General features: G+C 42.7%; 1 protein-coding gene across 3 annotated transcripts in view; it reads left to right on the top strand.

The window, feature by feature from the left end:
* NAV1 (neuron navigator 1) overlaps positions 1 to 16,579 on the top strand; it is a 2,383,470-nt gene that overhangs the window by 1,586,691 nt on the left and 780,200 nt on the right. For all 3 annotated transcript variants that reach the window (XM_044076515.1, XM_044076516.1, XM_044076517.1), the window contains one exon: positions 2,516 to 3,221. In XM_044076515.1, the coding sequence (XP_043932450.1) occupies positions 2,516 to 3,221 (706 nt within the window). The remainder of the gene's footprint in view (positions 1 to 2,515; positions 3,222 to 16,579) is intronic.

Genomic DNA, 16,579 nt, shown 5'->3' with positions numbered 1-16,579 from the left:
TTGCACAAAGGGGTTTCATCACACAGCTTGGAAAGTGGATGCTCTGTCTTTCAGTTGGAAAAACCTTCATGTCTATGCCTTTCCACCTCTGCCTCTTCTTCCAAAGGTATTATTAAAGGTCAGACAAGACAGGCCAAGGATGATTTTGATAGCTCCAGATTGGCCTCGCAACACTGGTATCCACTACTACGGAGTCTGGTAAGGAAGCCTCCATGGCCTTTACCTCTGATTCCTCATCTGTTATCTCAGAAGGATGGTCATCTGCTCAATGTCAAGCTTCACTCTCTTCATCTAACAGCCTGGCATATTCTCTCTTGAAGCACAGCAGGTCTCAACTTCCTCAGCAAGTTTTAAATGTGATTATGGAAGCTAGAAGACCTAGTACAAGGAAGGTGTACGCAGACAAATGGAAGAGATTTTTATTTTGGAGTACAGCAAAGAATTTGGAGATTTCTGAGCCTAATTTGAGTGTGGCTCTTCAATATCTTACTGAGTTATTGGACAAAGGTTTGTCCTTCTCTTCCATTAAGATTCATGCTGCAGCAATTTCAGCTCATTATGATTGTGACCCACCTTTGTTTTCGCATCCTTTGTTCAAGCAGTTTCTTAGAGGGGCAAAGAATATAAGACCCCAGAGCTCCTACTCCTGCTTGGGATCTCAATTTTGTGTTGGAAAAACTTACTCTACAACCTTTTGAGCCTGCGGCTACTGCTGAGTTGAAATACTTGTCATGGAAGACTGCTTTTCTGTTGGCCATTACTTCTGCAAGAAGGGTGTCTGAGTTGCAGGCCCTTATGGCAGTAGAGCCCTTTCTTGATTTTCCATAAGGATAGGGTATCATTACGTACTAATCCTTCCTTTATGCCTAAGGTGGTTTCTAGTGTGGCTTTAAGCCAAACTATTCATTTGCCTACTTTTATGCAGATCCCCAAAATAAAGGGGAAAAGATTTTGCACACTTTAGATGTACACAGGCAATTGAGATATTATTTAAGCAGGACTAAGGATTTTAGGCAGTCTCAGCAGTTGTTTGTTTCTTTTGCCTTGAGTTCACAGGGCAAGCCTGTGTCAAAACAAACTATTTGCCGGTGGATTGGCTTTTGCATTGCATTTTGTTATTCCCATCATGGCAAGGAGATTCCAGCTGGGATTAGGCCTCATTCCACTAGGGCTACTGCCACTTCAACAGCATTCCTAAGGGGGGTGGCAACTAAGGATATTTTGGAGGCAGCTACTTGGAGTTCAGTGCATACTTTCTCTAAGCATTATCATCTTCCTATCTACTCTAAGTCTAGGGCTGGTTTTGCCACTGCTGTTTTGCAAGGCATGTTATCAGCTCCTACTTCCTTATAATTTGCCAGCCTCCCTTTCCTCTGCTTTGGGATTCTACCCAATAGTCAGGACTGCAGCAATGGAAGGCGAAGAACATAGTACAGTTTTGTACCTACCATAAATGTAGATGTTCGAGGATTCCATTGCTGCAACCCTCCCTCCTTCCCCTCTGTGTTTAGGGGTGGTTGTGTAGGTGAGTTTACATGCTTATATTTTTGTATATATTGTTGTATATATTGTACATGTTTTTTGGTGCAGGTTTTTTGGGACTTGTCTTTTTGGGTCTTCTGACATCTGGGGCAAGAAAAGACTGAGGAAATGGCGTCGGTCATGCGCATTAGTACCCTGACGTACTGTCGTCAGTCTAAGGCGCCATGACCGCCAGCCTTACTCTCTGGTATTCGGGCCGACTGGGACGCGGACTATACCCAATAGTCAGGACTGCAGCAATGGAATCCTCGAACATCTACATTTATGGTAGGTACAAAACTGTACTTTTTGGCATGTAATTTGTCTTCACTTACCCATGCTGGCAGATATCCTGATTTGCCTCTTTCCAAGTGCCCATTGCACACACACATTTTATGGCAAAGCTTTTTGCTTGTAGTTGTCATTGGTACTTCTTCAGTGGGTTTTGCTATTTCATACTGTTGCTTGCACATCTGTAGTCTCTGCTGCTTATGCAGGTAAGTGTTCAGCATTAACAAATGCTTGTTTTGACCTGTTTTTAGGTTTACATTACGGCTTTTGATCATTCTCACTACCCTTGTGATGTGGCACTGCATCTTTTTTAGCTCAGTGCAGCTCTTTTATTTTAAAACTAATCTTTAGCTCAGTCACCAGGGTTTCTTGTTCAGATCTGCATTCTGTACAACAGATAATGCTTTTATTGCCATAATTTAATTCTACAGGAGAGCTTTGGAACTCTGCACACTTTGTTGTACCGTTTGTTATTCTTTACTTTGCAGAAAATCTGTAGGCATGGACGGTACTTTTTTTATACCAGAGTGCACAATATAGGCAGTCACTTAAAGTTAAGATTCTAATACCCAATGAGATTTGTAGCAGCAACATGTTGGGATGAGTGGTCCATTGATGTCCTAGATATAAATTGTTGCATCATTTTTATCGTTTTAACACCAACTTCAAAGTATTTATCTGCCATTTTCCCTTTTAATTTTAGCCAAAGGAGAAATAAAACTGGAGAAAAGCAAGCTAAATGTTAAGGGAGTACAGCTTCAGAGGTCATCTTCAGATGCTAGTAAGGACAAGATTGCAGATGCCAAGAAACCCCCTTCAGGCATTGCCCGACCAAATAATGCTGGCTCATTTGGTTATAAGAAGCCCCCTCCAGCCACTGGGACTGCAACTGTGATGACAGCAAGTGGAGCTACTGTAACTAGTGGTTCTGCCACTGTAGGTAAAATTCAGAAGACTTCTGCAATCCCAGTGAAGCCAGTTAACTCACGGAAGACCAGTCTTGATGTTTCAAACAGTGGTGAGGCAGGTTTCCTCTCACCAGGAGCAAGGACAAACATCCAGTATCGTAGCCTTCCTCGACCTGCCAAATCCAGCTCCATGAGTGTAACTGGGGGAAGAAGCATTAGTAGACCAGTCAGCAGCAGCATTGATCCTGCTCTCCTCAGCAGCAAGCAAACTGGTATTGCCCTTTCCAGACTGAAAGAACCTTCAAAAACTGCCATCGGGCGACCTACCCTGGCGCCAGTGAATCAGACTGACAGAGAAAAGGAAAAGGCAAAAGCTAAAGCTGTAGCTTCAGATTCTGAATGTAGCCCCCTGAAGCCTGTTTCTACACCAGAAAGTAGCGCAAAGGGGGTGCGACAGCCAAGTGCCAAGACTTCAGAGATTGTGTCCCCTACACCTCACAGGTAAGATTGCCTTTCTAAATAGAGTGCACAGTACTTCACACATAAATTTTATCTTTGACTTTTCTATATATTATAAAACCACTCTATAATTGTTGAAGAAACTGCTACAACTGTAAAACCTTGTGATTTTTTTGTACTGTTTGCTTCCCTGGTGTTATGGCAGTTACATAACAAAGTTTTCAGATCTTTCTTGGTCAGCAGGTGTTTGCATAACAAAATTTAATCTACTGGTTAGCACAAAGTTGTTGAAGAGCTAGTCCCCCCCCCCCAGACACTGACTGGAAGGGAGAGTCCTAATATGGACAAAATTCTTGTTCTTTTTTCAGTCTAGATAGGAAATGTTTTAGGTAATACTATGGTTGGGAAAAAAAAAAAGCAGTGTGCAGCTGCTTCAAGCAAACCAAGTTAAAGAAAGGATGAGGTAAAGCAGAAGACTTCCTGCCTGAGAAGTTTGTTGTCACATATAATAATATGTGAAGTGCCTTTTTTAAGGGAGTTAATGGCAGCTGTGTGTCAAGTGACAGACCGTGCTGGTCATCCAGGCTGTAGTAAACTTTGATGGTAAGATTTCTGTTGTGAATGCCTGTTTTCATGTGATCATTTTGTACCATCTGTAATATCAATTTTAAGTTACAGATAACTACTTGATCAGAGAATAACAATCTGGTATTGACACATTTACTTAGCTTGATAAACGAGACCCTGTTTTGATTCGGCCCTGAAGAGAGACTACCTGTGTGCTTTACCATGTGTGTGTGGTCAGTCAGAACAGTGTAAAAACATCTAAACATTGATGGAAAAAATGTTTAAACAATTTAAATGCTTATCGCGAAACAACTTTATTTTCAGTATTTACAGTTAAAAACTTCTTCTTGCAGAATATTCAGAGTTTCACAGGTTTGGTGAACAAACTGAAGGCCTTTTAGTCATTGTGGAGTTTGGTGCCCCAGAAGCCATGTCAGAACTTACATGCCCCCATGCCTTCAACTACTTCCTTCATAGGCTGAGTATAATTTGTGAGAGATGGCAATTCTGTTCATGTGAGAGTCTGAGGACGAGTTTTTACTGAGACATTGTCATGTTGTACTTTACTTACCAGAGGGTATTCTAAGCAAAGGGGTTCAAATAGTAGGGGATCCTTTAATGTCCTGTATGGCAGGTGTAGACAAGAAAGAAATGCTGTTGTCTTTACCTGTAGGACAAGCATTGATACCCTTAAGTTCTGTTTTATGAGGAACGGTACTTTCTCCAGAAACATTAGATTGCATATGAGTTAAGTTTCAGAGGGTGCAGTATTCTATAATCAGTGTGACGAGAACTGTGTTCAGGGGACAGTTGCTGACCTTGCTGGCTCTTAACTTCACTAAGGACCAGCTGGGCAATTTCATATGCTTTACATGTAGTAGCAGTTGTATGGTTATCAAATCAAAGGTCATCTTCTTAAAGGACTCAGAGCTGACAAAATATTAGAAGACCTTAGAGGAGTTGCCTCTTACTGGTGTACTAACCTAGTGGGGGTGGGGGTTGCCAAATGTTAGAATATTGTCTTTATATAGTCATATTTTAAGTATTGTATTTTGTAAATTTTTACTATTTTTGGAGCTTAACTCCCTGGGCCTCTATTGAAAATGGACATGTATCCAGCTAGACTAGCCCAGTCAACAAATGTAAAATAAATAAATAAATAAATATTGAAAAATTACACCCTACTAATACTACTACTACTACCCCATCTGTGTGCAGTTAACTGCCATTTGAAGGGAGTTGATGACTGGGGTTAATTACACTTGTCTTAAGTTTGCTGTCGTCTGCATGCACAGTGAGCAAGACAGTGGAGTCTGTTTTTGATGTCTGAGGTAAAGAGTATTGTAAGGATAGGTGTCCTCCTGTCCTCATCAGTTATGTATGACAATGTAGCCATTTGTAGACTAAAATTATTATGGCTTCATTTACCTTTTGATCCCTGAATTTGTATACGATTCCACCACGGGGGTATAGCGTTAGTGTTGAACACCTTGGCAGATCAAGGCAATCTGCATAAACAAATAAACTTTAATCCTTGGACATGATTGCAGTTTTGAAGAAGTGTAGACATTTGAACTCGTAAGATCTACCTTTGAAAAAGTTGTGGTTGGTTAGGTCAAGGAAAAGGAGTTTCCAGCGTATTTCTAAACTAGGTGTTATCAGACAGTATGCCAGTGAGGTTGATTGGTCTGTGATTACTGGAGTATATGGAAGGGCCTTCCTTGTGGATTGGAACTACAACAGCCTGCTTTTGGATGTCAGGGGAGGTAGCAAGTTTTATTGCTCTTTTAAGGGTGTGCAGAGTATATTGGTCTGTTCTGATTGTAAGAGTTAGACTTCTTAGTGTCTGACCCGGCCTGTAGGCTGAAGTTTTTGACTTTACTGAAGTCTGAGTTAACTTTCTGGATGTAATTTTGGATGGGACTGTGCTTCAGAGCAAAGGAGTAGATGACGATGTCCTTCCATATCACTGCTGCAGCATTCTTTACAATAGGAATTCCCTGCCAAGGGCAGCCTGATGCCCTCCCAATATACCAAAGCTTTTTGATTGCTAAAGGTATGCCATATGTCACACATATGCTCCCTGTGCATGGCGTAGGGAATAAGTGTGGCTTCCAGATGTACCATCCTCGGAACTTCTTGGCTGCCGGTCTGAATGCCCATTTGTCTTTTGGCCCTACTGCTTTCAGATAAGTGCCCCTGTGGGGTTTTTGATTTTATTTATCTTATGTTTGCCTTGTAATCTGGCTGATGGATTTTATGTCATCCAGAAAAGGGAAATACCAGTGAGGGAGACAGATTTCCCATAAAGACTGGCACGAAGAGTGTTTGTTCTGATTAGGCACTTCTCACAACCATATGTCTTGCGAGATTTGTTAGTTCCTTGTCCCTAAGACGTTGAAGAGTCAGCTTTCTTCCCTAGTGATTTATCTTGAGAACCAATGACTTGAACAGTTGGCTAAGGATACCATGGAAGGATTCTTCCAGCCTAAGGGCCAGCCGTCTACGAAGAAAAAGGCCAAGAAAGTTTGGTCTGATTCTTCAGCTGTATTGCCTCCACCAGACGTCTCTCTTGAAGCTGGTGAAAGCCCAGAGAAGCATCTGGTTTCTTACTCAGATTCCTCTGCCACAGCCACTTCGGAGGCTGGCATGGAATCGACACCACGCACTTCCATGGAGGTTTTGCAGATGTCCACCTTGGATGTATGGGGGGAACGGCAGCAAGGGAGAACCACGTCTGGTTATTACTGAAAGGTCTAGGGGTGTTCCTCAAATTTTAGTTAGGGAAGAGGCCCAGACTACTATTATTGAGTGTCACCAGTGTTCAGAACCTCCAAAATTCTTTAAGGCTGATGTCCCACTCAAGAAGAAGCAGAAAACTGAACATTACACTTGCTTCTAAAGAGCCTCAGAGTGAATGGCAGAACTTCACTCAAGGCTTGTTTAATGCCCTTATGGCTCTCAAGCCTCCCCCAGTATGTTTCTGTTCCAGCTCCCCCTGGGTCTTCTACCCCTCTTAAGAGGCCTTGGGAGAAGGGTTCATCTGTGGAGGATACTGCTGATTCTGACGAGTCCCTCACTTATTCCTTCCTGATTCTTTTGCCAGTTGACTGTGGTTCTGAGGAAGAAGAGTCTATCAGTCCTGACTTTCCTTTTAAGGAGATTTCATTTGGTGATACTGTTTCCAGAATGATAGAATTTTTCAAATGGGACTGTACTCAAGTGTCTGATGTTCAGAAGAGGTACTATGAGCTTTTGCAAATGGAGCCTTCTAGGTCCTGTGCTATTCCTCCAATTCTTGCTGCCTTGCTGTTTGACTTTTCTACTTCTTCTCAGGCTCCTGATTCTCAAACCCCTGCTCCCAAAAAAAACTGACAGGTTTTATAACGTTTTGTACTACTGGTTTTGGTCATGTGTTTTGTACTAGAGGTTTACTAACATAGCTGAGGACTGAAAGTTTTTGTACAAGTGCCCCTCTGCAGATCCCTCTGTGCTGTCTGTGGCTTCAGATAAGCCTTCCAAATTGTTGCCTTCCACGAAATTGCTGCCATCTGATAAGGATAGCAGGACCATGCAGAGGCTGGGTAAGAAGGAGTATACTTCTGCTACCCTGGCCTTTAGGCTGTTAACTGTCAGAAACACATGACTAGGTATGTTTTCCTCTTCTCTGTCAAACCTGTCAGGCTATTTCTAATCTTCCTAATTCTGAGAGGAAGGCTTCTGCCCTTGCCTTGCATGGGATATCCTCTCAAGTGGCCCACCATTCCATTAAGTGCAGCTGATGCTTCATCTAGGGCTTCTGTTTTTGGGTCTGTTTTGAAGAGGTATTCCTGGCTCAGACTTCAGCCTTTACATGATGATATCAAGGCTGAACTGATGGATGCTCCTCTGGACAATAAGCATTTGTTTGGTGGTGGTGCTGCTGCTACGGAGTTGTTCAAGTCCCTGCAAGAAAAAGACCAGGCCTTATAGGAGTTGAAACATATTTCCGTTTCACACCACCAAGAATACCATAATTTGCCAGTGTAGTACATGATTTGGAAATCTCCTCCCCCACTTTTTGGGCATTGCTGAGCCTCCTCAGGAACAACTGCCCTTTTTTCCAGAGGTGCTTCAGGGTCTGTTGGCTCAAGGAACAATTTAAGAAATTCCAACTCCTCAGAGGGGGAAGATGTTTTATTCTAGAATGTTTTTTGTACCCAGGAAAAAAGGCATCTGGAGACCCATTCTGGATCTTTTCTCAGCTAAACACCTTTCTGAAGGTCCCTTCCTTTTGGGTGCTACCCTTTCAAGCAGATTCTTCCTGAGGCGTTTCTGGTTTCCCTGGATCTCAAGGATGCTTGTTTACATTTTCATATTAGTCCCCTTTTCAGGAAGTTTTTATGTTTCTCTGCTGCTTCTGACATTTTCAGTTATATGCTTTGCCCTTTGGCCTCTCTACTGACCCAAGGGTCTTCACAAAATGCCTCGCTGCTGTGATTGTTTTCTGCAGGCTAAGGGGGTGATACAGTTTCTTCACTTATCTGGATGACCTGCATATTCAGGCCTCCTCCCAAGAAATCTTACTTCAGCATCTGCACTTTTTCATTTCTTTCCTGCAAAGCATGGGGTTACAGTAAATTCCCAGAAGTCATTTTTGACTCTTTCAAAGGAAAGTGTTTTTCTGGATTCCAGGATCCAGACTGTTCCAATGCTGGCATCCCTGCCTCCTCCCTTGGCCTTAACTATCATTGGTTTCTTTCAGTCCCTTATTCCTATGGCTTCATTCACAGCTAGAGAATTTCTGAGGGCTGTGAGTTACATGGCTCCCGCCATCCCTATGCTCATTTTAGCCAAGCTCCACCTGAGAAAATGTCAGTGGTTTCTAAAGTCTGTTTAACTTCAACATTCTAATCCTTAAAAATTTCTAGTCCCCCTAATTCCATGCCATAAACTGGAGCTTCGGTGGAGGATTCATCAGCTGTCCCTCAACCCAGGGCTTCCTTTCCAAACTCCTGTTCCCTCTCAGGAACTCTTCACAGATGATTCGGACATGGGATGGGGGTATCCTTTGGCCCTCTGAGGGTTCAGGGCTTTTGATCGCTTCACCAAAAGAAATACCACATAAGTGTCAGAGATGAGAGCTCTTTTGCTGGCTCTTCAGGCTTTCCATTCTCTTTTTCTTCCAGGACCTCTCAAGATTCTAACAAACAGTACCACAGTGACGTGGTATGTCAACAAGCAAGGGGGACAAGGTCTTATCTCCTATGCAGGTTAGTTCTTCAGGTTTGAGAGCTAGCTATCTAGTATCGGGTGATCCTTCGGACAGTTTGTATTCCCTCAGATCAGAACATAGTGGCAGGCTGTCTGAGAAGGTCCATAACACTATCCAATGAGTGGATGTTTCACAGGGATGTGTTTCTGGACATTGTCCACCAGTGGGGTACTCCTCAAGTAAATCTATTTGCCTCTCCTCTGAACAGATAACTTCCTGTATTTTGTTCAGAGTCCCATGCCCTCTGGCATGGAAGGTGGATGCCTTCTCTTTTTCTTGGAAAGGAATGTTTCTTTATGCTTTCCCTCCCCTTCTCTTATTCAAAAAGTCCTGTCCAAGATGAAACAGAATACTACCAAAATCTTGTTGGTAACTTCCTTTTGGCATGGACAGCATTGGTTCCCTCTTCTTCTGCATCCTGCCAAGGGTAATCATCACAAGTTGCCTCACAGGGTGGACCTATTCACACAAGACAAGGGATCTTTCATTCATCCCCACCTGCCCACTCTTCAGCTGACATTGTGGTTGATAGGGTTTTGATCCCCTACAGACACCTTTTTTCTGAGAATGTGTTTTGGGTCCTGCAGGAGGCCAGTAAACCCACTACTAGGAAATCCTACTTATCCAAATGGAAGAGTTTTTCTGTTTCGCGTCTTTCTCATAACATGGATCCACTTTCTGTAGATGATCCTTTGGTTTCTCTCTTATTTGTGTGAATTGCTCAATGCTGGGTTGTAATATTCTTCTGTTAAGCCCCACCTGTCTGCTCTCTCTGCTTGTCTGCCTTTGATTCCCCCTTTAACCTCTAGATTTGAGGCCAAACAATTTCTTAAAGGAGTCCTTCACATTAGGCCTCCCAGGAAGCCTGTCCCTCCTTCCTGGGACCTTAATTTTGTTTTAGAAAAATTGACTTGGGCTGCTTTTGAGACTGCTGCTTCAGCTTCCTTACAGCACTGTTCTTGAAAGACTGTTCTTTGCCATTACTTGTGCCAAGTGGGTGTCTGAGCTGCAAGCCCTTATGGCTGTTAGTTTTCCATAAGGACAGGGTGTGTCCCTTCATACTAATCCTTTCTTTATGCTCAAGGTGGTTAATGACTTGTCTCTTAATCAGTCTATTCATTTACCCACTTTTTTCTCTTCACCACAGTCTACTATTGGGAAGGTTCTACACACTTTGGATTTGCATAGACAACTCTGATATTATTTGGATAAAACTTAAGCTTTTCATATATCTGAACAGCTTTTTGTTTCTTTTCATCCTAGGTCTTTAGATTTGTCTGTTTCCAAGCAAACTACTTCTTGGATGTCCAAAGCCATTTCATTTTGCTATTCTTTTCATGAGAAGAGCATTCCTTCTTCTGTTAAAGCTCATTCCACTAGGGCTGTGGCCTCTTCTGGTACTTTTTTTGAGGGTTCGGATACTAATTCTATTCTTGATGGACAAGGTGGACTTCTCTGCATACCTTTATTAAGCATTATAAGTTAGATGTGATTTCTAGGGCAGAGCTGGTTTTGCCAGCACCATCTCCATGGCTTCCTGGAGGGCTCTGCTTGCCCTTCCTTCTCCCTGTCTTCTTCCTGAGCTTTTGCAGTCTCCTTATTGTAAATAATACTACAACAGTGATACGGAAAGAAATAGAGTTGTGTAAAATATTACCATAACAGTAGATGTTATTCTCTTCACTGTTGCAGTATTCACTCTCCCCCCACCTCCTCTTGGTCCTTTTCTCCTTCTGGATGTGCGTGTTACCTACCTCTGTCCTTAGACTGTTTTTGCTACTGGAGCTTTTCAGTTCTGAGACTGGTATATATCTGGATGTCATCTTTATGCCCTATGCTGTGCACGGGGCACATATGTGCAACATACGGCGTACCCTTAGTAACCAAAAGGCTGTGGTATATTGGCCTGATACATTTCAGTGTACAGCATTCTTTCATGTCATAGTGGAAGAAGCAATCAAAATGGTTACTACTTTTAATTTCTCAAAGGAGGAGAAAGGAAAGCTTTATCTTCTAAAATTTACATTTAAAGCCTATTGTTAAGTCAAAGAGGAATTTACTTTATGTCAGCAGTTTTCCTTAACTAGAAGTGGAAAGGGTCTAAGAATCAATAGATGAGTATATGACTGATCTTAAACACATATTACAAGACTGTGGGCAGTGATTCTTTAATGGGAGGAGGATTGTCAACTCATAACTGATCAGGTTATAGGCAGATTGTTACTTATTTCTTATGGGTGGGTCATATGAATGTCCAGAAGCAAACCTTTAATACACAAGCATCTTGGAAGATTTGAGGGAGGGGATGTAGGTTTGGGAATGTGATCTGAGAATATAGGAGGATGGGAGGGTGACCTTTGAGATAAATGTGTCTGCTAATAGCCTGGCTACATCCTCTGGATCTGAATGTGTGATCTCGTTTACTCCTCTGGATCTGAATGTGTGATCTCATTTACTCCTCTGGATCTGAATGTGTGATCTCGTTTACTCCTCTGGATCTGAATGTGTGATCTCATTTACTCCTCTGGATCTGAATGTGTGATATCATTTACTCCTCTGGATCTGAATGTTTGATCTCACTTACTCCTCTGGATCTGAATGTGTGATATCATTTACTATTAGCTCTGCACAGTGTTGGGCATTTCTTCAATGCAATTAAAAATGATGTTTTGGTTATCCTTCACATCGGTGTCTTATAGTTGGTGGAGAGCAAAGCCCCATATTGGTAAGGACTGTGTCCTGGATTTTATCACCTCTGGTTGGGGTACAGACTGAGTGGTCCAGGAAGTTTGTATTGATGGAGCCCAAAATTCTGTGGACATGTATGTTTGAGGGTATGCAAATCTCCCAGTTTATGGAGGGATAGTTGAAGTTTACCAGAGGAATAATGTTTGGTTCAATATTTAGGGAAGAATACAGAGACACTGCCATCTTTAGTGCCTTCATCTAAAGTAGTGGTCCTGAACATGTAATAGGCATTGAAGCCCTGCACTGATGGAATGCTTTCAAATGGTCTTTGAGCCAGGTGTCTCTCTCTAAGGATTTCATTTAAGATGTTGTGCTACAAATGAAAAATGATTTTTGTTATCAAAGAATTTGTTTTCCTATAATGATCTCTGTTTCATCTGTGAATCCCCTGGTTTTGGATTTAACTAATCTTTGTCAGTAGCAATATGTTGCCTTATCTGTGATGTTTTCCCTTAAGAGTTTATACATTTTATCTTTGCATTTACTTGTTTTTTTGTTTTCCTTGGTAATATCAGTGACTTTCCCCAGTGGTCCTTACTGTATCAGGATGCTTATATGTAATAACTGCATTTTTCTTTTAGTAAATTCCTTGCCACATAAGTCTTAAGGGAAGTGATGTAGGATCATAGGAGGTTATTAGGCTAATAGCCCTAGAGTATTTTCCAGCCTAGCAGTTCATGCGACTATTTTCCCAGTTATCATTGCCCATGGGTTACAATGGCTTTGGTATATGCTTGTGATGCAGGGCATCTACAAACTGCCCATGTCCATAAGGGCCACAGGTGACAAGCCAGGGGTAGATTTATGATTTCCCATCCAGTGCTCCAAATTGCATTTGAATAGGCTTAGGGAAGAGCTCTATTTCACATAAATGGGGAGTCTGTTCCAGAGAAGAGGTAGTCTCGTCTGTTCCAGAGAAGAGGTAGTCTCTGAGCTACATTCCTGTCCCTCCAGCATGTTTTGTTTATGTCACAGATCGATGGGAAATAAAAAATTCACCCCTGGGATCACTTCTGTGGCACTGCTAGACAGGGGCACAGGAAAATAATTTTCTTGGGTGGCGAAAGCCAGTGTACCTTTTTGGCTAGGCTTATATAGGCCCCAGGGCCAATAGCCTAGTACCTACCTATGAACCTATGGGGTTTAGATCTTTAGATCAGGTAATTCTTGTGCTGAATGTGTAGCAAATCCAGCAAGGCTGGATCGGAGAATACCTCATAGATCAGGTATAGAGCACTCCCCGGCAGTCTGTAGGAGACAGAGTATGGTGACAAGGCTTTGAGGAGGTCTGCATAGGACATATTTACACCCTGTATTTTTTTTTTACTGAGGAACCTCTGTGGCTGCTCCACGTGTTGCAAATGCCTGGTGTCAGGTACATATCAAAGTGTGCATCTTAAACAAGCAAAGTAAAAAAAAAATGTCTGCAAATCTGATTGAAACGCTCAGTATTCAACACAGATGCATAACTTTAGATAGGTAAGTAAATGTTCTGGAAGAAAAAGAGCAAAGGTAAAATTTGTGTGCCAAAATAATAGTATGGCAACGGTGCCAGTCATGTTAGAAGTACAGTGGTTCCCAGCAGTAAGTGAGTAGGAAAAAAAACACTAAGTGCAATCATTTTGGCTTCAGGCATGTGGAAGGACTATGAAAACTATGTCTAAGGGACAGCTCCTGGTATTTCCTCCTGTCCATCTGATGAATCTGGGCATCTTGGGGAATGTAGCAATTGCCTCATGTACACTGACAACCCTCTCCTCCTACCACCCAACAATACAACCTGTGAGAGATGCACTTCTATAGCCAAACTGGATGCCAAGCTCTCTCCAGCCAAGACTGTCCTAGACAGTCAAGAGGAGAAGGTAAACACCTGCACCATACCACACTCAACACATAGTCCATCAAAACTACACCACCTAAACCCACACATAGTAACACAAAACACACACCTACATTCGGGGAGGCTCTCAAAAATCTGCCCAAAGAATAGAGACTTCCAAAATTCAAACACAAGCAACCACCACCCCCCAGCACTACCCAAATGACACATAGCCCACAAAATCAGTGTGCCACTCAACCTCAGCCCATAAGGCAAAACCACGTACCCAACACACTAGTCATAGGTGACTCTGTAGTCAGGCACACTGATGTCCCACTCACCAGGCTAAACAAGGAGAAAGTTACTGTCAGCTGCCTGTCAGATGCCATAAATCCACCACATAACGCAAGCACTCAGGTCACTCCACAGCAAATACAAATATGACTCTGTCATTGTCCATGTTGGTGTGAATGACCTGAGACATACCTCCCTGGACTACATAAAAAGAGACATGGAGGAACTCTCGGATCATGTAGCCCAGGCAGATATTCTTCGTGTTTCACTGTTGCAGTCATTACATTTGGGTTATCTGCTTGCAGGTAGCCCTCAGTTGGCCTGATTAACAAAGTCTTGGGTCCTGCGTCGGTTGCTGTCTCTTCCTCCATGACGTCAGGTCTTCAGGGGTATAAAACATGCAGCTGACGCCATTGCATCAGTCTTTCTTGCCGTGCAGTGCCCAAAGCAGAAGCAGTTCACAAGTGCCGGTCGGCAGACTCCTGAAATTTTCATTTTTGAGTTTCAGAGCCGAAGTCTTCAACTAAAGCCAAGTACCCCATTGGGGAAACTTTTTCTTGCTCCTTACCGATGTCAGTAAAAGTTAATAATTGCATTACTTGTGGAAAGCAAATACCTTATAAAGATTTTTATTCGTACTGTATTCCTTACCTAGGCCCTGACCACGACGTACCTTGCTGTCGGTTTTGTGTTTTATTTAATCAGCGCACTATCCGTCGTCTGTATATTTTCGTCTCTAATTATTTCAGTTCTCGGTTTAATTATCCAGAAATGTCGTTGATTAGCCATCCGACTACTGGGATTCTGAAAAAAAGTAAAGATAAAGACAGAGACAGGCCGCCGAGGTCCAAAACTCCCAACAACGCTTCTCCTAAGCCAGTCGCCAGTTCGCTGGTACTCAGTGAGGTGCTTTCACAGCCCCCGATACCCGCTACGTCTGATTCGCAGGCCTCTACTGAGACCCATTCGGAGTCCAGTATGCCATGAGATGCTTCAACTATGGAACCCGTGGATGTCTGTACTTTGGATGGGTCTGGAGCCGCTGTGCAGGCACCGGCTTCTGAGAGTGTATTCAGGTCTACGGACTTGCATATTAAACCGACGCTTCCTTCTTTACTTAGGCCTAAATCTTGAACCATGCCTAAAAAAACAATGCCCAGGCCACATGCTCAGGCCTCTATGCCTAAAAACCAAATGATAAGAATGGCTGAAGATCTAATAACTCTAATCGGGTAGCCAACCTCCCCCTTCTAAGAAGCCTAGGACTGAAGTTGATTATGAATCCTCTGACCAGGGTTCTGTTTTTTCTGATGATCTGGATTTGCCCTTATCTACTTATGAAGATTCTGATGCAGAGGACTCCATTCCCTCTGCTTCCCCTCCTGAGGATTTTTCTTTTGGGGAAACCTTACATACTCTAAGGGAGCATTTCCACTGGGAAAGCCAGGATTTATCTGATTCAAAAAAGAGGCTTAGGGATTTCCTTCTCCTACCTCAGCATAGGCCTTTAGCTATTCCTCCTGTACTAGACATTGTTGATGATGCTTTTTTGGAATCTAGTTTGGCCCCTGATTCCTTGTCTTCTGCTCCCAGAAAACAGATACTACAGGATTGAGTCCCACAAGTTCCTTTTTAAAAATCCTATTGCAGATCCAGAGACTATTTCACAGGGGTCCAAGGGCATATTAAGGCTTCTACTGCAAAAATCCTACCCCTTCTGATAGAGACTCCAGGGCGCTGGATAGATGGGGTAAGAAGGTTTACACTTCTGCAACCTTGGCCATTAGGGATTTAAACCGCCAGTTTCATATGTTAAAGTATCAGCAACATGTTTTTGGACTGCTTAAACAGAAAATGTTGTTGATTCCTGACTGTGTGGAAAATAAAGAATTGCAGGATTTAATGCATTCTGCTGAACAAGTTGGAAAACATACTTTGCAATGTGGTTTTGATTCATTAGAGGCCTCTTGCAGGGCTGCTGTTACTGGGTCTGTGCTCAGAAGGCATGCTTGGCTTAAGGAGCAATTTTTGCCTGATCATGTTAAAACTAAATTGTTGGATGCTCCCTTAAATCAGGACTGCCTGTTTGGCAACAAGGCTGAGGAAGTTCTTAAAAAGATGGAAGATAAAGCTAAATCTGCGCAAACTGTTAAAGATTTCTTGCTAGTTCAACCTCCTAGATTTAGTAGGCACTGACCCTCTAAGAACTGGTCCTTTCCAGCCCCTTCCAGGTCTTCTCAAGCCAAACCCAGACATAGCAAAAACCCCAGGTTTCAGTCCCAGGGGACACACAGAACTAAGCAGTGGGGGGCCTCCACTTCCAAATCTGGGAATAATAAGACTCCCCCTATGGTAAACTGTCTCCATGACTTCCTTTTACAATTTCCAGGCACTTATCAACTGACTGCCCCTTCGTGGGGAAAGACTGCTCTTCATGCAAAGAATTGGGAACTCATTACCCAGGACAAATGGGTTTTAAATATAGTGTCCCAGGGATACAGATTTTGCTTCCACACATTGCCAACACCAAGCGGGTGGCCAGACCTACCCCCAAAACAGTGGGCAGAGGTCCTAAAACAAGTACTTTCTCTCTTAAGCAAGGGGGCTATTCAACTGATATCAGAAGAGGAAAAGGGACAAGGTTTCTAGACTTTTCCTGATACCCAGAAAAGACAATTCATGGCATCCTATCCTGTACCTGTCTACTCTAAACACCTT

Source organism: Protopterus annectens, chromosome 7.part0, assembly GCF_019279795.1.
Source record: "Protopterus annectens isolate FY-2018-M chromosome 7.part0, PAN1.0, whole genome shotgun sequence".
In the NCBI taxonomy this organism is placed as follows: domain Eukaryota; kingdom Metazoa; phylum Chordata; order Ceratodontiformes; family Protopteridae; genus Protopterus; species Protopterus annectens.
Note: the sequence above shows the minus strand (reverse complement) of the source record. Positions and strands in the feature narration are given on the sequence as shown.